Genomic DNA, 22,907 nt, shown 5'->3' with positions numbered 1-22,907 from the left:
CCTACAAAATAATTGGCCCAGGGGCCTCTTTGAGTCTTAATCTGTCCCTGACACATGTCAGTCCTTCTGTGTACCACATCACTTTTCTACACCAGTGATTCACAAACGTTTTCATTTCAAGGACCCCAAACTGATATATATTTGACAACGGACCCCCCATCTGAACAGATTTTGTGCCATGCAGGGACCCCAATACAAACTTTGTGTTGTTAAAATGTTTCAAAAACATTCCACATTTTTTCAAGATTTTGTGCTACACTAAGTCATTTTGCTGGGGACCCCCTGGAACCTCAAGGACCCCCAGGGGTCCCCGGAACACATTTTGAGAACCACTGTTCTACACATGCAAGGGCAGATTAGCCTTAATGGCAGACCCGCTCACATTCCACACTGATGCTTCTCCTCATTAAACCCGTGTAATGGAGGCAGAGATGTGTGTAATTAATTGTGTGTCTTAACACACAAACAGGATGTCACTGAGCGGAGCGCATCCCACTGATCTGAAGTGATTACAACACTGTTGAGTTGAGACACAGTTTATTGGCTGGTTGTTATTGCTTCCCATTAAAACTTTATCAAAGCTTCCTGTTGTCATGCTCACAAAGTGGAATAATAAATCCCCATCTGTATTCAGCATCAGCATGTTTGTGTTGGAGATAAAACAGAGAGAGAGAGAGAGAGAGAGAGGGAGAGAGAGAGAGAGAGAGAGAGAAAGAGAGATATTCTACGTGTCTGACTGAGATTCAGTGGTTTCATCATGTGTTCAACAGCACGATACCTGAATTATTCACCAACTCCTTACATCAAGGCCAAATAGCATATTTGTCTGTCAATTAAGCCGAGGCTCGACTCTCTCTCTCTCATTCCCTCTCCAGGGTGGTCATTACTAATCAATACTAGGCTACTGTACTGTACTACAAACCTACGGGTAAAGGTGGACAGTAACAAAGTACATTTACTTAATTTTTTGAGTATCTGTACTTGGGAACTTGTATTTTTAGATACTTGACTTTTACTCCACTATATTTCAAAGACAAATATTGTAGGAATATTTCTAGGAAGTGAAAAAGTAGGCTACATTATGAATTAACCCCTTAAGGCCTATTTCAAATCTAGTTTAAATCGATCTACAAGCTCACAACACATCACGATCATCATCGCATTATTGATATTTTTGGAAAATGTCTACATTTCAATAGAGTAATGCATTGATATTAAAAAGAAAATGTAGGCTACTTTGTAATTCGTACTTTTAAACATTTTTTTCCCCATTTACTTTTGAATACTTACGTATTTTTTTAAAGAAAGTACTCTACTTTTAACTCAAGTACAAATTTGACACAAGCAACTTTCACTTGCAGTTGAGTATTAGACCAGAGTGCTGTATCTACACTTTGACATAAGTACTGGTGTTGAGTGCTTTTGTCTATCACTGTCAATAGGCCACTGTACTATAGCCTACTATAGTACCTAAAGGAGTCTCACTGTCTGTCTGAATGCATCTTCCATCATCACTGGGACTGACAGGTCAGGGTGCAGTTTATAATGAAGTTAGTCACGATTCCCCCTTCAATTTCACAGGTCTTGCATCAACATATTTCTCATTACATCAACAGCAGACAGAGCGACACAGTCAGATATTATTTCATATCGTTGTTTTTGAAATGTATAATATTTCCTGAAGCAACAGTCAACTCACTCACTATAAAGAGCTTTTAATCAGTGTTAGAAAACAGAAGGCAGTCCAGTTCCAAGGCCTCGTTAGAGTTCGCTAGTGTTTTCAAAGTGCGGTTGGGTTCTGGGAGTCACATGATATAGAGATAGAGAACGTACGATGTTCCAAACATTCTTGTAGTGTACAATGTTTTCCCTTGTTAGCCGTGTAGCAGAAATTCAATTATTATATCAACGATTGAAACGTACAAAGAGTGAGAATATGACAGCAACAGCTGGTCAAAATTGAGCAAATCACACCTCAGACATTCACTAAAACATTGACCAGTTCTTTGGCCGTAATGGGGCAATGACAACAGATACAACTCCCCAATAATGCTACATAGACTTTCTTGACAGTCCAGTGCAACATAAAAAAATACTTTTCTATGCAAACTTTTTATATGTCATGTGTATAGAAGAGATTTCTACTTTAGGGGAAAAAAATAGATATGGTCTAAAAAGACATACATATACATGTATATAACATTAAATGTGTAAAAATACAATTCTAAATCTGATATAATTGCCAATATTGTTGTCATGTAGGTAGTTATAAAAGGACTACCCAATTTCTTATGGAAGACTGCTTAAACATCTCGTATGGGTTACTTTTTTTGCCTGGCGTTGTGGACATCTGTGCGTGGCACACAAATAGATTTCATTTTACAGTCCAAAAAAAAAGGGTCTTTGGTGAACATGTAAACATTTGCAACAGGATACAACAAGGCTTTAAAGTCGCAGTGCCAAATGAACTAACACATTATTTTCTTTTGATAAGAATGTTAAGTTGTATTAGAAGCAATACAATTCTGACAATAGTTGTCTAACAATACAATTCTGAATACTTGTCAGAAAGCCTGCCATTACTGTATGAGTGCTTACAATGTGCATTGCATAGTACAGACAGGTGACAGATAGAAAGAAAAACCCAAATAAATGAATGGATAAACATAACTAATGCATCCAACGTAAGCCCAGTTGACCGCTGTTTTGGATCAAGATAACAGGAAAAGATTTGTGGTACTATAAAAGGTTTGTTATTGAGGCACAGATGGCAGGAGCTTCACTGCTCAGCTGGCTAGTGTTGACTAAAGCGACTGCATCTACATTTAAATTAGGGCTGCAACTAGCCATTATTCTCTTGATTACTCTTTTGGTTAATCGAATAATCAAGAGGCACTTTTTTCTTTTTTATAATCCAACTAAATAAATTAGTCTGATTAACCATTTAAGCCCCATTATGTACACTTCATCATGCAATGGTGTCTGTCATGCAAAAACAGTGAATTTAGCTGATCTACACAATGCGTTATGAGCTTGTAGATCAGCTATTTATATTTTCACTACTTATAGAAGAAAATAAATTAGGGATTTTCTATTTCAAATCAATTAGTTCGATTAACTGTTGCACCCCTAATTTCAATCTTTGGGAAATACATCAGTAAATAGAAATTGTGGTAGAAATCTCACATTCGATGACCGTGACATAAGAGGAAAATCATAACTCTCCCTGAGGAGACTGAGAATGTCAAAGCAGGACGTGATCAGACTGGATCAACAACCATGAGTCAACAACTAGAGAGGGGTGTTATAATAGGGTTGCAGTGCAGAAACCCCTCAGTACAAAGACAAATGCACATTTGAGAGCTCAGTGGTACAAATTACAAAAATCATAGACCCCGGTCTATAGTGATTGGGGGAAAAGGTGTTATGTTCAGATGAGTCATCCTTCAACATTTGTTCACCACAACAACTGGGTGAGTGCATGTGTGGTGTACACCAAGAGAAAGGTACATGCCTGAATGCTTTACTGCTTGATCCTGACAGTGAGGGGTCCAGTGGGCTGTTATTGGTGTGTGTCTGGGGGAGAATATTCCTGGCATGGTTTGGGTCCACTTAAAGATATTCTGAGTGATCACCTTTATGCCATGATGAAACATTTCTATCCTGATGATATTGGTCATTTCCAGGAGGGCATTTGCCTCCACCCACAAGGCATGAGGTGTCACTGGTTGGTTTGATCGATGAGTATGAAAATCATGTCAATCATATGCTATGACACTCACAGTCGCCAGACCTCAACCCAGTTGTATACCTATGGGAGATTTTGGACTGATGTTTTAGACGGTGCTCTCCGCCGCCATCATCAAAACATCAAATGAGGGAATATCTCTTGTTAGAATGGTGTTCCAACCCTCCAGTAGAGTTCCGGAGACACAATCTATACCAAGGTCCTGGTGGCATGTAGTGGGCCAGCACCTTACTAAAGACACTTTATGTTGTTTTTTTCTTTCATTTGTCACCTCTGCATTTCACTCCAGCGAATTCCCTCCGGAAGGAAAAAGATTGAGGGTATCCAGTGAGAGAAAGAAAGAGATTGTTGCAGTGCGAATTACAACAGAATTACTAATTAATGTCCCTTATTATAAAAACTAATTGAAGCATAATGTATATAGATGTAAAAAAAAAAAAAAAAGAGAAAAAGAATGTAGAAAAGAAATGGGGCGGCCAGGTGGAGCAGGGGTAAAGTTCCTGCCACCACTATGGAGTCTTGCGGCTTTATTCCTCCACGGTGCCTCCGGCTTGGCTGGCCGTGTTTGCGGATGGGAAGCTGGCAGGGGATTGAGTTCTCGGTCGCTGCACAAGCAACTCCTAGTTTGGTCGGGGCACCTGTTCAACAAGGAGTGGAACCGTGAGGAATAGCGCCGTGTTCCTCCACATGTGCAACGCCCTCCCGGTGAATCTCCTTCTGAAAAGAAGCGCCTTGCGACTCCATGTGTATCAGAGGAGACATGTGGTTGTCTATAGCCACCACAGACCAAACAGTAGGGGTTCGCTGGGACAGGGACTATCATAGACATGGGGGCAAATGGCAATGACTAAAATTGGGGACAAAAACAACAAAAACATGATTTAAGGAAAAAGAAAATGTTTTTTTTCTTTTTTGGGTGGAAGCATTCTACCTCAGTAAAGAAAAAAAACGTGACTGCGGACAAAGAAAACTTGAGTTGGATACATGCAGATTGAGGGCTACAGGTATGGTTATATCAGTGTCTGCGCTCTCTACAGACACAAGACACAGGTATAGAGGCCACGGTGTCACCCCCAGCCTCCCTCCCCATGAATAACAATCAAAATATGTCCTCTAGCAAAAGAATTATAGGCATTATACATGAGCAACAGATGCATCACTCTCCAGGGAGTGTAGTAGACTTCAGAGTCCCTCCCGTCTTCTCTTCGGTCAGGCCATCCACCCGTTCCTCTATCTGTCTGTCTGTCCATCCATAGTCCACAGGGAGGTGCTCTACCACTGCTCCCAGCTGAAGTCATCCCCACCACCAAACACAACAAAGAAGCCGAGGATGGTGAGAAAGATGACCGTGTTTCCTGCCATCACCAGACCACAAGCGCCCCACTCGATCTGTAAAAGAGACATATTTTAACCCATTGATACCTGGAACGCATCTGTGTCACTTTAGATTTCTTCGGTGCCGCGCTATGAGCTTGTATATCTGCTATTTTTGAAAAATCGTGATTTTTTTTCTCTCGTTTTTTTCCAAAAACTGTTAGGATTTAGAAAACATTTTTAAGATTCGCCTCAGGTCTTAATGGGTTAAGTTGTAGCGCCAGCACCCCCCAGTGGCTCTTTAGACAAACACGTTTCACAGATACAAGGTGTTCTACAGGAAAATAAACTTGATTGGTCCTCCACACTAGTGGGACTATACTGTATATGTTCAGTAAAATACACTATATGTATGGACGTTAGAAGGGCAAGGCATAACAGTGTAATTAGATCAAAAGCAAAAGCAAATTTTGTTTTTCCTCTAATTTTCCAAGGTGTTGTATTTCTCTACTAACTAATCAGTTATGTACGGAGAGCTGTGACAGCAAAGCTAGTTTCTAATGTCAAATGCATGAGCACACACACATTCCAGGAAAAAACGGACACCCAATATTTATTAACAAGGAAAGGGAGAACTCACAATAGCCTTGCGGGCTAGGACAATCGGAAGGCCGAAACTTGATACCACAATTCCAGTGGTGAAGAAATATGCCAGCTCCCTACACGCGTTGCTGGCAGCATCAGTGTCATCACTGAGTCTTCTGGCAATGAATGTCGGGATGGGGCTCAAGACGTAGAAGATGAGAACAAAGAGTGGCCAATATTGCCTAAGAAAAGCAAGAGTCATTAAGTAAAGAGTAAAGACTGAACATCTTCAGAATCAGAATATTGTCACTTCCACAATACACACTAGGCATACAGGGGAGCAAAATACCGTTCTCCACAACTTGCTTCACATTTAAAAACAAGAGACACATTAAAAAGACACATTTTAAAAAAGTGCTGATGCATTCAAATTGCAATATAGATAAAGTACTATTCATCTCTCAAGATGTTGGTTTTGCATTTCTTTGAAGTGCACTCCTTTGAAGTGCATGACTGCATATAAGGATGGGAATTGTATGCCTCCGAGCTTATCCTTTGAATAGCCCTTTGATCAATAGTGGCATGTTTTTCTGACAATTGCTCATTGCAAACAATGTTTTGATTGATTGATTGAATTAACGGTTTGCAAATAGTACAGTGGTACGATTATACAATGGTGCTAAAAGGATAACACAAAAAGCCCTGAGTGCTTATTTCCATTGTGGTCCTGTGTATTCAATTCATCGAGGCATTAAAGACATACGATAATATACAAGACATCATCTACACTAGTAGCAATGAAACATATGTGTACAGTAAACAGTTGGGGGTGGGGGGGTCATTTCTGGTGTTAAGCTTAGACCAGGGGTCTTCAACGTTCTCGCGCTGCGAGGCGTTGTGAGCTTGTAGATCTGCTATTTTTTGGCTAAAGTTCTCCTCAGAAAAGGGATGCTAGGGTTCAAGTGGTTAAGGTAAAAAAAAAATCACATCACACAAAGATTTGGCAGACCCCCTGTAGTAACTCTGAGGACCCCCTGTTGAAGACCTCTGGCTTAGACGTTAATAGGACCAGGTACAATTTGCAGTGGTAGGGCATTCCACATTCTGGTGGCATAGCAGTAGAACGAATTTGACCCCATGTTTGAGCTGAATCTGGGTTGAGTGAGATCAGTGGAGCTCCCTCTGGTGTTGTGCCTGTGTGTGTCTTTTACGCTACTGAAGTTGTCTGACAGGTACATGGGTATCCCCGTTTTCATGCGTATCTTGAAGACCAGGCGCCTTGCAGGTTGCTTTACTCTGTCCTCTACCCTGAGCCATCCCACCCTAGCATAATGAGCAGGGATTAGCCGGTCAGTTCTGGGTGTAAGGCCAAGTAGTAACGTGTTTTGAGAGGTCTGCAGCTTTGTTTTTAATGCCTTTGTGGCGCTAAAGTACCATGAGGTGCATGCATGCATGCATGCATGCATGCATAGTCGAAATGACATTGGACGAGTGCTCCAGCTAGTGTCCTCAGTGTGTTCCTACTGACCACCGAGGAGATTCTGAAAAAAGACTGAACACCTTTGTGCATGACTGCATATAAGGATAGGAATTGTACGAGTCTGAGCTTATTCTTTGATCAATAGTGGCATGTTTTTCTGACAGTTTCTCATTGCAAACAATGGCATGTGTCTACTTACTTCTGAAAAGGAAAAGCTTAGTTAAAAGTGATATAAGAGACTGCACAAGGCAGACATGTATGCCTTTTGTCTACCGTTTCTACACTGTGTTGTTCAGACTCAGGGATACAGTTTAAAACCTGTGCACCGCCACCTCCTCTTTTCCCATGAAAATTGATCAAGAGTCAATTATGGAATCCATAAAGAATCGGACTAATAAGCATGCTAATAGAGCACCGAAGTCTGACGCAATTTACGCATCCTACCTGGGTCGCGCCCCCCCCCCCCCCCCCCATTCTGAATTCCCATAGATGTGTTTAATATCGCGTCAAATAAGAACTGTGTTCCAAAAATAAACAAATGATCCCGGCGGTTTGACTCATATGGATATGAAGCATCAACTGACGGTGAGAAAACGCTAATGTTCTGTTGAAAAATACATTTCTCTTATGGGACACCTGCAGAGCATTTTCAGGTAGGGGTCTGCAGCCCGTCTAATACATAATGTGGGGGTCCACGGCTTGACATGAAAATGTTTGAGAATCACATACATACCCGTACTGGTCCAATGCACAGCCCAGCAGAAGGAATGTCAGCCCGATGGCACCACTAAACGACAAGCCAACTAGTGCTGAAAGGCAAACAGAAAACGTAGAGTCATTCTCAGTGGTGGAAAAAAGTACTAACATTTCTTACTTAAGTACTGTAAAAGTATCAATACTGCAATGTAGAAATACTCTGTTACAAGTAGAAAGTACTCATTATGCAGAATGTCCCATTTCACAAGTTTTCAAATGTATAAAATGCATTAAAATCTTCTGAAAATAGCAGATCTACAAGCTCACAATGCATGGCATTGTGAGATTGTAGATCGGCTATTTTCAAACGGCCAAAATGTATGTAGGTCTGAAGTGGGTAACATACGTTTTGTAATAATAATCAAAATCAACAAACTAGCAACTAAAGTTTTCAATTAATTATAGTGGAGTAACAGTACTATTTGCCTCCAGTCTGAGATGAAGTGGAGTAGAAGTAAACGGACTCCTTACTGCCATGAAAGTCAGAGACAAAAAGTGTTCTGAGCTTCATAAAAGTAGGATCAAACTAGCCAAATGTTTTAACAAAGGTCTCGAATCCCACGTAGCTAAACTTGAAAAGGAAAAAAACAAGCTAAGAAACAAGGTAAATAGCATGCTCCTGTTAGCAGAAAAAAGCTACCTCGATGACAAGATTGAGGAAAATCAAAAAAAAACACGAGAGCTTTGGAGGCTACTCAAGAACCTCCTAGGCTGCAGCAAAAAATTGAAAACCAGGCTTTCAAACTTAAGCCTCAAGGTGAATGACACTCTCATTTCATCCAAACACGAAGTGAGTAAAATCCTCAACATATTCTTCACGACCGTAGCCTCAGATTTGGTTGAAAAACTTCCTCCACACTCTGGGAGATATGGTGAGGAGTATGTTGTCTCATTTTACGAAAAACAGGGTGTTTGCAAAGATGACTTTAAACTCTCCCCTGTGAAAACAGAAGAGGTGTTTAAAAAATTGAGTGCTCTTCATCAACACAGAGCCACAGGCCTCGACAATATCCCCCCCAAATTTCTAAAAGACTCAGCCGCCTCCATTGCTCCAATCATTACCCACATATTTAACCTCTCCACCACACAGGGACAGGTCCCCAACGACTTCAAAAAAGCAAGGGTGACCCCTCTGTTCAAAAAAGGAAACCAATTAGACCCTGGCAACTACCGCCCTATTTCTATTCTAAGCTCCATCTCGAAAGTCATGGAAAAAATAGTCTATGAACAGGTCGACAAGTATCTTGCCGAGAAAAATCTAATCTACAAATTCCAATCTGGCTTCAGAACAAACCACTCCACTGACACATGCCTTCTCTATTTGAACGACTCTATCAAACAAGAGATTGAAAAGGGCAAATATTGCGGCATGGTCATGCTGGACCTCCAGAAGACTTTTGACACCGTTAATCACCCGATTATGATCAATAAGCTCAAAGCAATAGGTTTTGATGACACGTCAGTGAACTGGATGAGATCCTACCTGGAAGGGAGGGAGCAAGTGGTGGAAGTAAACGGCACCCAGTCCCCCCCCCTCCCAGTGACTTGTGGTGTTCCCCAAGGAAGTATACTAGGACCCTTACTGTTCCTGATATATGTGAATGACATGTCGTCAGCCTGCGACTGCAACCTGTTCCTGTTCGCAGATGACTCGGCCCTGCTAGTCTCGGACAGGGACAGGCTGCAGGTTGAGAAAACTCTCAGCTCTGAACTCAACAAGATCTGCATCTGGCTCTCCGACAACAAGCTCTCATTACACCTGGGCAAAACGGAATGCATCCTCTTTGGGTCCACTCCTAACCTCAGAAAGGCAGAGAGCTTCACGATCAAAGCGGGTGATGATATCATCAAAAGAAAAAACGAAATTACCTACCTGGGCTCTATCTTGGAGGCTGACCTCTCTGGTGACAAAAATGCTGAAAAAAACGATCAAAACGGTCCACAAAAAAACACGCTATTTGCGGAGTATTGATCGTAAAGTCAGTAAGAAGACTCTGAAGACTCTTGCAGTGGCCCTCATACAAGGTCATTACGATTATGCATGTACTTCATGGTATCGCAACACCTCCAAGGCCTTAAAAACAAGGCTCCAAACATCCCAAAACAAACTTGTAAGGCTACTTCTTGGCCTCAACTACAAAACCCATCTAACCCCTGATCATTTTGATAGGATTGGATGGCTTAGGGTTGCGGACAGAGTACAGCAACTTGCTATGGGCCTGGTCTTCAAGATATATCACAACATTGGGATCCCCCTGTATTTGTCAAAATACTTCCAAAATGTTAATGATGTCCACGATCACAATACCAGAGGCAGCTCCACAAACCTTGTCCAACCCTTTTTTGGCTCAACAAAGGGAAGTAACTCGTTCTCATGCTATTCATCAAAAATGTGGAACGCCCTACCAAAAGGAGTAAAGGAGTGTAAAACCCTACTCTCTTTCAAAAATGTCCTAAAGATACACCTTCAGGAGGCTGCAATTGGAAAATGGCCCCTGTCTAAGTCCTAACCTAACCTACCCCCCTACCCCCCCCCCCCCCTCTCTCCTTCTCCTTTTGTACATATTTCTCACTCTTCATACCAGTAACCTGTAAACTGATTGTATGACATTCTATAGTAGTTGTGTATATCTGTCTGTCTCTTATATGTCATCATGATTTGTGTGCATGGGGAACTCATTTGAAACAAGCTCAGTGCTTTTATGAGTCTTCCAGTTAAGTAGACCTTGTATTGTGAATTTGTACTTCCATGTACTGTTGTTCTCATGTCTTACTAAATAAAGTACATCAATCAATCAATCAATCAATCAATCAAACTGAACATTGGAAATAGTAAAGTAAAAAGTACGTAAGAGTAAAAGTATGTAAGTACTAAAGTTACTTTACACCAGTGGTTTTCAACCAGTGGTCCTTGAGGGAGTAACAGGGGGTCCCCAGTGAAATTAGTTAACATGCGTCACAATCATTTTAACCGCTTAGCTTTGGCTATTCAAAAATAGCAGATATAGAGATCTGCTATTTTTGAAAAACCTTGGAAAAAGTGTGCATATCAAAACATTTTCAATTGGTGGTCCGCAGCCAAATGTATAATGTTGTTTAGGGGTCCTTGGCATGAAAAAGGTTGAAAACCACTGCTTTACACCACTGTTCTATTGCATGGCCGACATACAACACGTTACTATGTCGACGTGAATGTAAACATGGATGATGGGGCACCGTGATGAGAACTATATTGCTGGTATACTGTTATTACGCATTTTAAAGATCAAAACCAATGTTGACAACGTTATGTTAAAACAACTTTGCTCATACGTTTCAGAAAATGTCGCGAACAAAAAAAAGAGCCTTAGAAAATGTAACTTACGATAACAAGCTGTCGTGGCCTTATTGGTGATCAAAGTTAGTAAATGACCAGTAACTCCCTTATGGGAGTAATCTGATTACCTTTCACGCCCGCCATTGTATAAAGATGTGCTTTTATTTCAGCTTCTCTCCTTTTGTTTGGTGTTGTTTATATGCTCCTTTCTGTCGTCACTTTGTAGACTCACCAACGTCGTCTCACTTCCTCCTTTTCCAGTCTATGGTTTTTTGTCTCTCTTTTCTGGTCATCAGCTGACTTTCTTAAAGGTACAGTGACTGTCCCTGAGGCGTTATTATGAATCCCACGCCGCGTCCTGGATTTAGACCCGCCTTACGTGTCTGATTGGCTCCCCGGCAGGCATAGTTTTACTGAGGTTAGGGTTAGGGTTAGGGTTAGGTTTAGGCATAGTCTTACTGAGGTTAGGGTTATGGTTAGGGTTAGGTTTAGGCATAGTTTTACTGAGGTTAGGGTTAGGGTTAAGGTTAGGTATAGGCATAGTAGCAAAAACGAGAACTGTCAATCACAGCGACTACTGACCAATCACAGCGCCCGCTCAGCGGGTTTGCCACGACGCGGTGTGGGAATCATAATAACGCGTCACGCAGAGTTCCTGACCCAGCTCAGTGATTCTTACTCAAACCCATTTCATTTGGGAAAGGACTCCCCCAGTTTGATGTGGATTAGGCCAGTGGTTCTAATGTTTTCACGTCAAGGACCCCCAAATTAATATGTATATGGCTGCGGACCCCCATCTGAAAATATTTTGTGCCAGGGACCCACATTATATTTGTGTTGTTAAAATGTTTCAAATATGTTTCAAAATTGTCAATTATTTTCAAGACTTTTGTTTATATATAATCGTATATAATGTATATAATAGTTAAAGTGGTTAGACAGATTTTTAATAACTAATTTCGCTGGGGACTCCCTGGAACCCTCTCAAGGATCCCTCCAGTTGCACTTTGAGAGCAACTGTTAGGCCTTGGACTAACAGCTCTTTGATATTTGTTTTTTGTTTTATCACGTCAAATTACGGGTCCATTTAGTAAACCCAGGGGCTCAAGCTGAGAACCAGTGGCCTCTCGTTGATACACATGCATATTTGTACAAACAGTAATCCATCTGTAACTATGGTGAGGCAATGCATAGTTACATCAGTTACACTCATGTACTGCATTCCACATTTGAGACATAATATAAATTGGGACAATTGTATATGCATATTGGTATAGCACCTTTATTATATATCCATTTGTTTCAGCCATGTCAGCTCCAACCTAACCTAATAGATCACTTCTTATAAATATTTTCATGCTTACAGGGAAGGAAGAGATTTGAGACAGAGAGAGCCTTGATGTGTGTGTGTGTGTGTGTGTGTGTGTGTGTGTGTGTGTGTGTGTGTGTGTGTGTGTGTGTGTGTGTGTGTGTGTGTGTGTGTGTGTGTGTGTGTGTGATTTATGCTCAATAACTCTATTTATTTCAATCCAAGAATTGTATGACTGAACTAAGACAGTGAAACACCCTCTTAAATTCTCACAAACGGAAGTGTATAGTTTCATATTTCTGCTGGGATTTCTATCAGAGGCCGAAATTTAAAAGAGTCCTTCCCTCTCTATTTCTTTGTGTGGCTGTGGATTTATTGGGGAGATTAAACTGGGTGGGGAATATACAGCACTTCAAAGAGCCTAATCACAGAGCTGAACTGTCTGAGGCCAGCTGTTGCCCAGTATCTGTCCAGCCAGCCAGCCAGTCAACCAGCCACGCACGCACGCACGCACGCACACAAGTTCCCAACTTATGTCCCAACTTAACATGTGAAATGTTGGTGGTGTTGTTGATGATGTTGAACAGGCAAATAATTGCCTAGGTGCTGTCTCCACTAAAGCTGTTTTTTTGGTCTTAAATTGGCAAGACTTTGCCCTGTAGCCTTAGCCTGGCTCCAGGCCACTGTAGCCTACCTGTTATTTGCAATGTGTTGCTATGGCTTTTATGTAGACAGTAGAGACTGCACCAAAGATCTTATATCTTTGACTGGACATTGAACACTTTGAGCGAACGATCGGTGGCCTTCTCAGATTGGTCTACAGCAGCATTTCCCAAACAATGGGACAACCCCTACATTTCCAGAAAAAAACAAATCCAGAAAAAATAACAGATCTACAAGCGCATAACGTGTTGGGCTCATCCTTTGTTTTACTGCATTGTCATTGTGACGGTGGCCAGGTTGTCACATGTGACTTGCCACTTCTTTCTAGAATGCTGGCACTCTTTACTCTTTCTCAATAAATAAATAAATAACAATACGCATTAAACTCACAATAATAAAATATCAGTTGCACAATAAAGTGCGGGGTGCGTAATTACTGTGAGAATAATAATGATTGTCAAATACTGCAAGACTACGCCACCCTTTTGTTTAAGAGGTGGGTCCTCTGTAACACTTTCTTAGGCTATTCACAGGTTCGAGTTTACCCAGGTAAGTATAACACTTTTGAATGAGAACAACACTTTATAAAATATCCCTCGGAGAAAACTGGACGGAAACAGGTTTGTATAAAAAGGTAATTAATTTTATTGTCCTAATACAACGGCATCTATAAGCCATAAAACAATGAAAAGCATAAACAAAAATATAACACTAAACACTAAAACCCTCAACCTCCTATGGCGCCCGCTAACTAACTAAAATACACAATCACAGGAACTCAACAACAAGGCTTAAAACACAGGGCTTGTGCAAATTTAGCAAATAAATATAAATCTAGCATAAAGTGCCTACTTCTACTGAACCAGTAAAGTGACAGGTGCTGATTTAAAGTGCTAAATACTCATCACGGTTTGAATGCAAAAGGTGGGGAATGTCCTTATATGGGTGTAATGGATCGGGGGTTTAGGCCAGGAATCTCTGCCTCTTCAGTTCTTCGTATGCGCTGCCTGCAATTATAGAAACTAGAACCAGTTCATCTGTTCAATGTAACTTCACATGGGAGGTTTAGGACCGTGGTTTTATAAAGGTAACGTTGCATAGGAAGGTACTTACACGCACGCCAGACTTAACGTCTGGCTATGAGTGTGTAGAGCGCGCAACGTTATCGCCACTGGCCGTCTCCTCTGCTCCTTGGTTCGGTTCGTCTCCTTTTCCTCCCCGTCGCTCTCGTCTACCGCTGCGGCTTCTTGTCACTGGAAGCGGGCACGTCTCAGCTCACCGTCCGCTGCTTGTGGCGTCTCGCTGTATCCTTGTTCTCCACCTTTGCTCCGTGGCTCTCCTATACCTGTGCACAACCTGCTCCCTCGGCTGTCACCTTCACACTGCCCTGTGTGCCTGTCTCTCTCCTGTCCAAATGCCCGCGCCCACTTTTGAACAGTGTGGACCACACCCTATCCTACTCCCATTCGCTCTGCCAACAGCGTGACCTGGGGACATTGGCTGGCTGGAGTCACACGGTCAAAGTCATGCAGCCTATCATGGGGTTCATTGTCAAGTGTCTCAGGGACCGTGGGGAAATATATTGGCAGGTTAAAACGTTCAGTGAGAGATTACATAGGATACATTTAAGATGATGGTTATTTTCAGTCCATTATACAGGTTTTTACGCATCAATAAAATAGTACAAAATGTATTTTCATCACTGGTTGTTGACCCTGTCACATCATCATTACAAGATATCAACCTTTGAGCATTGATTTCATCCGGCTTACACCATCGATTGTCCCCGTAAACAGAAGCCATTGAAAACCATTGAAAAACGGTTCATTTGCACATTAAAACTATACATTAAGCATTTAAAGAAGCTATACAAAACACATTATGTTTCTGTGTAACAAAAAAGGGTTTGATAACGTTAATAACTTATCTCAATGGATAAATGCTGTTCAAAGGAGTGCATAGCCTATACAAATTGAACACTGGACAGGTGACGGCTGTAGGTGCCACTCCTCTACAACGCCACACTCTCAGCTAAGCCGAAAAGGTGTAGAAAAAAGTGTCAGAAGCCCGAAAGGTGCCGTTTTCAGACAATAGTGGACACTGGACAGGAGACGGCTGTGGGTGCCAACACTTCTGACGTACGCACACGTGCGGGGAGACCTCCCCTACAACGCCACACTCTCAGCTAAGCGGGAGAGGTGTCACACTCAGTGTGTTGAGTTGCATGTTTTTATATTTCTTTCCACTGAGCTTAGAACTCCAATTGACATTTATAACGAGCAGAGGGAACGACAGAAAGACGGACACGAGAGAGAGTAACAGACGAGTGGAGAGCAGAGACGGGCAGTGTGAGGCGACGGAGATCGGAGACGTGAGACGCCAGTGTTGTACTCCTACCAACCGCAGCGGCAGAGTCATAGACTGCCTGGCCAGTAAGTCTTTGACTTAAAAAAAACACTTGACCTACAGAGCGACAGCGTGGCTATGCCACTATAACAGTTATCCCCAGTATACCAGTGATCTGCCCAGTATTTTCGGAGACGTGAGTGAAGTGCTGCTCTACCCACCCGTCTTGTCATCACTACTCTACGCATCCTCCTTACCCTTGCTGCTTGTTTTTATTGTTTGGATATATTTTAGGTTTGGTTTAGTGTAATTTTATTGTTGAATTGCATTTCTATAGAAACACTGTATAGGGCTTTTTATTAAATAAATGGGTTTTTACCTTTTAACCTTCAACAACTGCCTTCCTTCACTATTGTTTTTGCCATCTTTTATTGTTCACACAAACCTGCGTAGCCTGTTTTATATTTTAGCTTGAGTTTTAGACCAGAGGACCAACACCTCTTTTAAAAAGGTGGCATAGTCGGTGTTTTATATTTTTAAGGTCTCGACACAAGCACTGGGCACTTTAAATTGCCTGTGTCGGGCTGAGGGCCACATACACATGTTTCTATTACTGGTATCGAATGTCCCATGACCTATTTTTGTTTGTTTGATTATCCGTATATTTTTGCCTTATTTTTTTTTACTAAATTAGTTTTCTTGTCCTTTTTTTTCTTGCCTTTTTGTACTATTTGATTTTATGTCTTGTCTAAATGTTTAAACCTATAAATAAAGAATTTACTCGATCGATTTTCAATTAATTACGGGGCCAGGCTTCCAGCATGGCTCCGTTTTCTTCTTCTTCTTCTTCTTCTTCTTCTTCTTCTTCTTCTTCTTCTTCTTCTTCTTCTTCTTCTTCTTCTGCCGTTTTTGCCAGTTCTGCGTGCATACGCTTTTTACGAAACTCACCACATGATAGATGGTCACGAAAAACTATCAAGAAATAAATCTCAAAATCTTTCGTCAAAAGGTGGCGCTATAGCACTCAGTTGAAAATGCCAACTTTGAACAGGTACAACTCATGCCCTGTTTGACCTACAGCCATAAAACTTCAATACACACATGCGTCTCCTCATGATGAAAAACTTTCACACTCTGACTTTTGACCTCTGACCTTTAGATCTCCCACCATTTTGAATTACATGAAAAGCTGTTAAAATCTATCTCCTCCTGGGATTTTGAGCAATCTGCACGAAACTACACATGAACTTTGGACCTATGCCGACAAAACGGTGCAAGCGTAAAAAATTAAGCTTTAATGAGCCAATGAATATTGCAGTTTTATGACAATTATTCATCTGCCCCTAACACATACATGCAGACTAACATTTCTTTGAAAATTTGCAGTAATGTACAGGGTCATTCCAAATATCACTGAAACCAATCTTACTCCAATTGGTGAAACGGGGGTGCAATTTTTTGAAAATGCAAACTTTAAACAGGCAAAAGTCATGCCTCGTTTGGCCGACAGCCATTAAACCTGCTTACACATGTGCCTTGACTCATGAGGAACACATGTATCACTTTTACCAGTAAGCTCCGCCCTTAGATTGTCCGCAATTTTGAGCAGTTTGAAAAACACCTAAACCTAGGATTTTTCAGCTATTTGCGTGAAATGGTATCATCTGTCTGACCTCCGTTTTCACTAGATCAGGTCTGTTGGTCCAATGGCTTCCCGCTTAAGTGAATGTCTCACAACATCAAGGTAACCGGTTCAAGCCTCACTTGGTGCAGACTTCATTTAAAGTGCATTGCAAACAACAAGACTGTATCAATGAACACATGTGCAAATGATAAAGATAACATGATATGCTTATTTGAGAGGGTACAGTATGTTTTTGCAATGTATGACATACTTCATTCTGAAAATAGCCGATCTACAATCTCAAAACTTTTCAGATAGCAACGTGTTTCTGAGCTTGTAGATCGGCTGCTTTCACTGGTTCACTTTTATCTTCAACAGACAACCTCAGCCTGGACAAAGCTATAGCATAGGTAGTGTTGCAGCCTGTCAATCCGAAGGTTGAGGATTCGATTCCTGTTAATGGCAATAGGTTGAGATGTCCAATGAATCCAATCTGCTTCCATCTCTCTTCAATCTATTCCCCCTCTCTCTTTCTCTCTCAGTGAGAGGTGGCATTGCAAAAAACATGACCTTAAGCTCAGTCTTCTATGGCTTATTGTGCATATTACTTATATCGGAAGTAAAGATACCAAGGATGCGTCAGTGATGTCAGCCATCTGCGTTGCCACGTTGCCATAACAACACAAGCACAAAACACACGAAAATATCAGTGTTGCCACATTTGCGGCAGAAACAAGCAACCACCTTCATGAAAAAAAAAAACAGCCAAGGAGTCCGCCATGTTCCACGGGGGTCCCCGGGGGTCCCAACACTCCCAGGGGGTCCGCGGACCCCCACGTAAAAAAGAAATATATATATTTTTTTCAAATTTTTTTGTTTTTTACTTTTGGAAATTTCTATCCCACCATTTTGGTACCCCAAAATAAGCGCGCCCTCACAGCCCTAGAGCCCCGTGCGCGGCTAGCGGGTCGGCCGCCCATAGGGCGGCCGAACCTCTAGTTACATATAGTTTTGTCTCTCTTTTAATGTATGATATACTTCATTTTGAAAATAGCCGATCTACAACCTCACAACTTTTCAGATAGCAACGTTTTGTGAGCTTGTAGATCGGCTACTTTCACTAGTTTTCGTTCTGAGGAGACACAAAAATGCCTTTATTGGTAAATGGTTTGTGAACCAGTGATCTAGAGTAGTTCGGGACACAGAGGCCTGGTTCAAAATGAACGGAAATACTTATAAATATCAACAGACACTATCAGGGAGGCCATATATTTAGCTCAATGAGAAGAAAGGCAGTCTTGGAGTCCGTAGGTTGCTGGTTCGATCCCTGTCCACGACAATGTATTGAGGTGATCATGTGATTTGGCATTATTCGGATAACACATCGTGTGTCTTGAGGATAGGCTTAGGCGTTGTTTTACTGAGGTTAGGGTTAGTGAGGGTTTAAAATCCTCATGTTAATTGCATGGTCTTCTTTCTCTCAAGTTCAGTATTCTATGTTTCAATGGCTTATTGTGCATATTACTTATCATTGCTTCTTTCTTTTTTCTCTCATTACCCGTATTATCGCTGCTTGCAGCTATATTTGAATTTGTTTTTGGGGCTAGGGAAAGTTACAGGTATGGTGTGTGTGTGATATCAAATGTGAGCTTACCATAATCGCAGTAATCCTTAATCATATTCCATCATATTCAAGGGCTTGGAGAGGACTCCATAGAGCTCTGCAGAGGGGATGTGTGTGTGTGGGTGTGTGTGTGTGTGTGTGTGTGTGTGTGTGTGTGTGTGTGTGTGTGTGTGTGTGTGTGCGTGTGCGTGTGTGCGTGTGTGCGTGCGTGTGTGTGCGCGTGTGTGTGTGTGTGTGTCCAGCTGATGCTCGTTGACGCTCGATAATGTTATATACATCAGGGCAATTATGTTTCTGCACTCTTTTTTTAATCAATCAATCTATCAATTAAGGAATTAATCGATCATTTGCATCCCCAATCAGGCTGCATTAGGAGCCTAGGTGCCCGGACCGCTAGGCCAGCCCGGGCCAGTGACAATACTCCACCACTGCTACCACCACTGCTACACACTCCAATACTTGACCACTGCTACACACCCTTCAAAGGTGGATACAAAGCTCTCCGCCGCCCACCGCGTGGAACCTCTGACCACTGCTGCCGGGCCTATTCAAGCAAAGACTTAAAAGGGAGAGGGTCGTTGAGAAGGAGGTCCTAATATTCTGTCGGAGTATACAGACTCACACACCTATGGCAACACACACACTGCCCTTTCACTCTCTGTATTGGAATGGCGTTTTCTTTCTTTTTTTCCCCCCATTTGTTCATTATTTCTTAATTTCTTTCTCTCTTTGTTCTTTTTTAGCGGTGCCAACCGCTCTACACTTGACTTTGTCCGTATGTCCGTCCGTATCAGCACGGGATGACGAGCACGGGATTTTACACAGCTATAACTCCAGTTTGCAGCATGCCACCAAGTCCAAATATGGTATGTGGACTTAGACCACCAATAGGGACGAGCATGAATTGCTGAAGTTATCACAGCGGGGTCCAGGGACCCCCCGCGTATGTTCTGTCCGTCCGCCCGTTTAGGGCACGGGATTTAAAACAGCTATAACTCCAGTTTGCAGCATGCCACCAAGTCCACATTTGGTATGTGGACTTACACCACAAATAGGGACCAGCATGAATTGCTGAAGCCCAGCCCCCTCTGTCTTCCCATTGGCTGGCCTTTAAACAGCCATAACTCACGTTCGCAGCATGCTACGGAGTACAAATTTTGTGCATGGACTAAAACCACCAATAGGGACAAACTGTAACTACTTAAGCCCCGCCCCCTCTGTCTGCCCATTGGCTGGGCTTTAAACAGCCATTATTCCAGTTTGCAGCATGCTACCAAGTACAAATTTGGTAAGTGGACTCAGACCACCAATAGGGACGAACTGAAATGAGTTACGCCCCGCCCCAAAGGCACCGCTTCCTTCACACAGGTGTGATTTTTTTTTACACTGTAGGTCAAGTGTTGTTTTTAAGTCAAAGACCTACCGGCCAGGCAGTCTATGACTCTGCCGCTGCGGTTGTTAGGAGTACAACACTGGCGTCTCACGTCTCCAATCTTCGTTGCCTCACACTGCCCGTCTCTGCTCTCCACTCGTCTGTTGCTCTCTCTCGTGTCTCGTCTCCTCTCTGTCCTTCCCTCTGCTTGTGCGCACGCACACACACACACACACACACACACACACACACACACACACACACACACACACACACACACACACACACACACACACACACACACACACACACACACACACACACACACACACACACGTTTGTATTACTATATTTTGGAGAATATCTACATTTTAGGATGCCAATTTTCTAAATGCCATTTTCAACCCGAACCTGGAAGTCTACTGGTGTTGGTGTCGCACACCAAAGAGTAGCAGATCTACAAGCTCACAATATGTGTCACAGTGTGATGCATTGTAAGCTTGCAGATGGGCTATTTTCAGTGCGCGACACTGGTGTGCAATTAAGTATAAATCAGACATAAAATATTTTTAGAGTCCTTGTGAGGACCATTGTCCAAACAATGTCTACTTCTCCAATTCTACTTGTGGGGACAGTTGGCCCTCACTAGTAGAGCACAAGTACACACATAGCATACACAGTATGTTAATGTGTTTGTTTAGTTGCCTGGGTTCCCTGTCATCATTACATACTGTCCTGCCATAGAAATATATGCCAACCTTCACCTCACTAACTCTTCATGGTCGCCTAGAGAACGTTCTCTGTGACCACCTGCTGAATTCTAAAGTGACTCTACTCTTAACTTAACTGTGTGTGTGTGTGTGTGTGTGTGTGTGTGTGTGTGTGTGTGTGTGTGTGTGTGTGTGTGTGTGTGTGTGTGTGTGTGTGTGTGTGTGTGTGTGTGTGTGTGTGTGTGTGTGTGTGTGTGTGTGTGCGCGCGCGCGCGCGCGCGCGCACACACACACACACACACACACAATAAGTTTGCTACTTATTTTGATGATGTCATCATACAATGACATCACAACATCATCATCACAACCATAACTGTCCAGGTACAAATGTGATTTACCAAGACATCTGCTTTCTTACAACTTCCTCTTGTAAAATAGTTATCAGCACTGATTCGTGTTGGTGAGAGAAATGTTTCATTGGAAGGTACATCTGAATGGAAGAGAAAATAATTACTTCCATGGTGCTGTGGTAGTTGGGCACAAGGTCTACTGCTTTGGAGGAAACTTGAAGAGGAATGATCGGACTGAAGTGCATGTCTTCAACACAGTGTCTCTGTGCTGGATGATGTTACCCCCTGTGACAGCTGGAAGAGGAGAACGCCACCTTGAGGTTCCCTCCATAAACTGTGGCCCGGTGTCAGCTATGCTGATCGAACGTTCCATCTATATTTTTGGGGGCGGATTGCTTGATGCATTTGATGTCGACACCCACAGATGGTTGAAGCTCAAGGTTTGTGGGAATGTTCCAGAAAACAGACACTACTACTCAGCCTGTGTCTTGGGGAAGGCCATATATGCAATGAGGGCTGGAGGCACTAATGTCATCTACAAATTGGACACCACCATAATGGTCTGGTCTTTAATTAACACCAGAGGCACTCCACCAACTGCTTCCTCAGGTTACTCTGCCACCATCATTGGGACAAAGATGTTTGTATTTGGGGGCACACACCAATGGTTTAACAACAACATTTGTGTGTTTGACACAGAGACCAACTGCTGGCTGAGCACTCCTTCTGCACAGCTTCCTTCAGAAGGACGCAGTGATCATTCAGCCTTTGCCTACAATGGAGAGCTGTACATATTTGGTGGAAAAGGCAATAACAAGGACTTGAAGGATCTGTGGAAATTAAATCCAGAAACCTTCTCCTGGAGGAAGGTGGAGCCCAAAGGAAAGGGCCCGTTTTCAATGCATAGAATGTTATGTTGCATGGTGGGAGATCGTATCATCATCTTTGGAGGATACAAACGATGCTTCTTCAACTCATCCCGAATGTACTCAGCGCCTGTTCGCACTGATAAACTGTTCATGTTAGATTTGAGGCCTTGTCTGAAGACATTATGCAAGCTAACAGTTATTCAGTACAATCTGGAGCAGTCAGAACTCCCACACAACATCAGGTGGGAACTGGCAAAACTGAAAAAACTGGAAACACCGAAACTGAAAGAAATGGTTCTTCGATTTGTGCGGCGAAATGAATGTCTTTATAACGAATATTATGGGAGGAATCGCTTTAATAAATTGATCGATCGATTGAAGATGGCGGAGAGAGGAGTAGCTTGAGGGGTTAGCTCTCTACAGTCGGTCAAAATAACTCGACAAAAACAGAACCAAAATGGAAAAATAATGAAAAGAAACGAATAGGAGACACAGATGAAGCCGTAGGAACACCCGAAGATAAACAGCAGAAAAATAAAGTAACGAAAACATCGACGACGACGGAGGGATAGTGAGGAAGACTCGGATGAGAAAATGGACAAGGGCTTAGCTGAAATACTGCATACTGGACCCGACAATATAACTAAAGAACTACAATCTTTCAAGCAGGAAATACGGTAGGAGCTGTCGTCGTTTAAAGAAGAAATGAAAAAATAAATGAAGGAGGAAATCACAAGTTTTCACATTGAGGTGGACCGCCGCTGTACAAACGAAACCCAAATGCGCTTATCGGAGATAGAGGACTGGCGAGTGGGAGCGGACGAGGCGATGATGGTGC

At 42.3% G+C, this 22,907-nt stretch overlaps 1 protein-coding gene across 1 annotated transcript; it reads right to left on the bottom strand.

Annotated features, from left to right (window-relative positions):
• Positions 1 to 1,699: 1,699 nt before the first annotated feature.
• leprot (leptin receptor overlapping transcript) lies at positions 1,700 to 11,462 on the bottom strand. The gene is made up of 4 exons (XM_084056374.1): positions 11,328 to 11,462; positions 7,861 to 7,936; positions 5,703 to 5,889; positions 1,700 to 5,137 (listed from the first exon to the last, which is right to left on the bottom strand). The coding sequence occupies exons 1-4, from the start codon at positions 11,341 to 11,343 to the stop codon at positions 5,021 to 5,023; spliced, it is 396 nt and encodes a 131-aa protein (XP_083912500.1). The 5' UTR covers positions 11,344 to 11,462; the 3' UTR covers positions 1,700 to 5,020.
• Between the last annotated feature and the right edge of the window lie 11,445 nt (positions 11,463 to 22,907).

This window comes from Gymnoscopelus microlampas (genome assembly GCF_963454915.1).
Source record: "Gymnoscopelus microlampas genome assembly, chromosome: 5".
NCBI classification, from domain to species: Eukaryota; Metazoa; Chordata; class Actinopteri; order Myctophiformes; family Myctophidae; genus Gymnoscopelus; species Gymnoscopelus microlampas.
The sequence above is the reverse complement of the archived record's forward strand: the minus strand, read 5'-3'. Positions and strand labels throughout refer to the sequence as shown.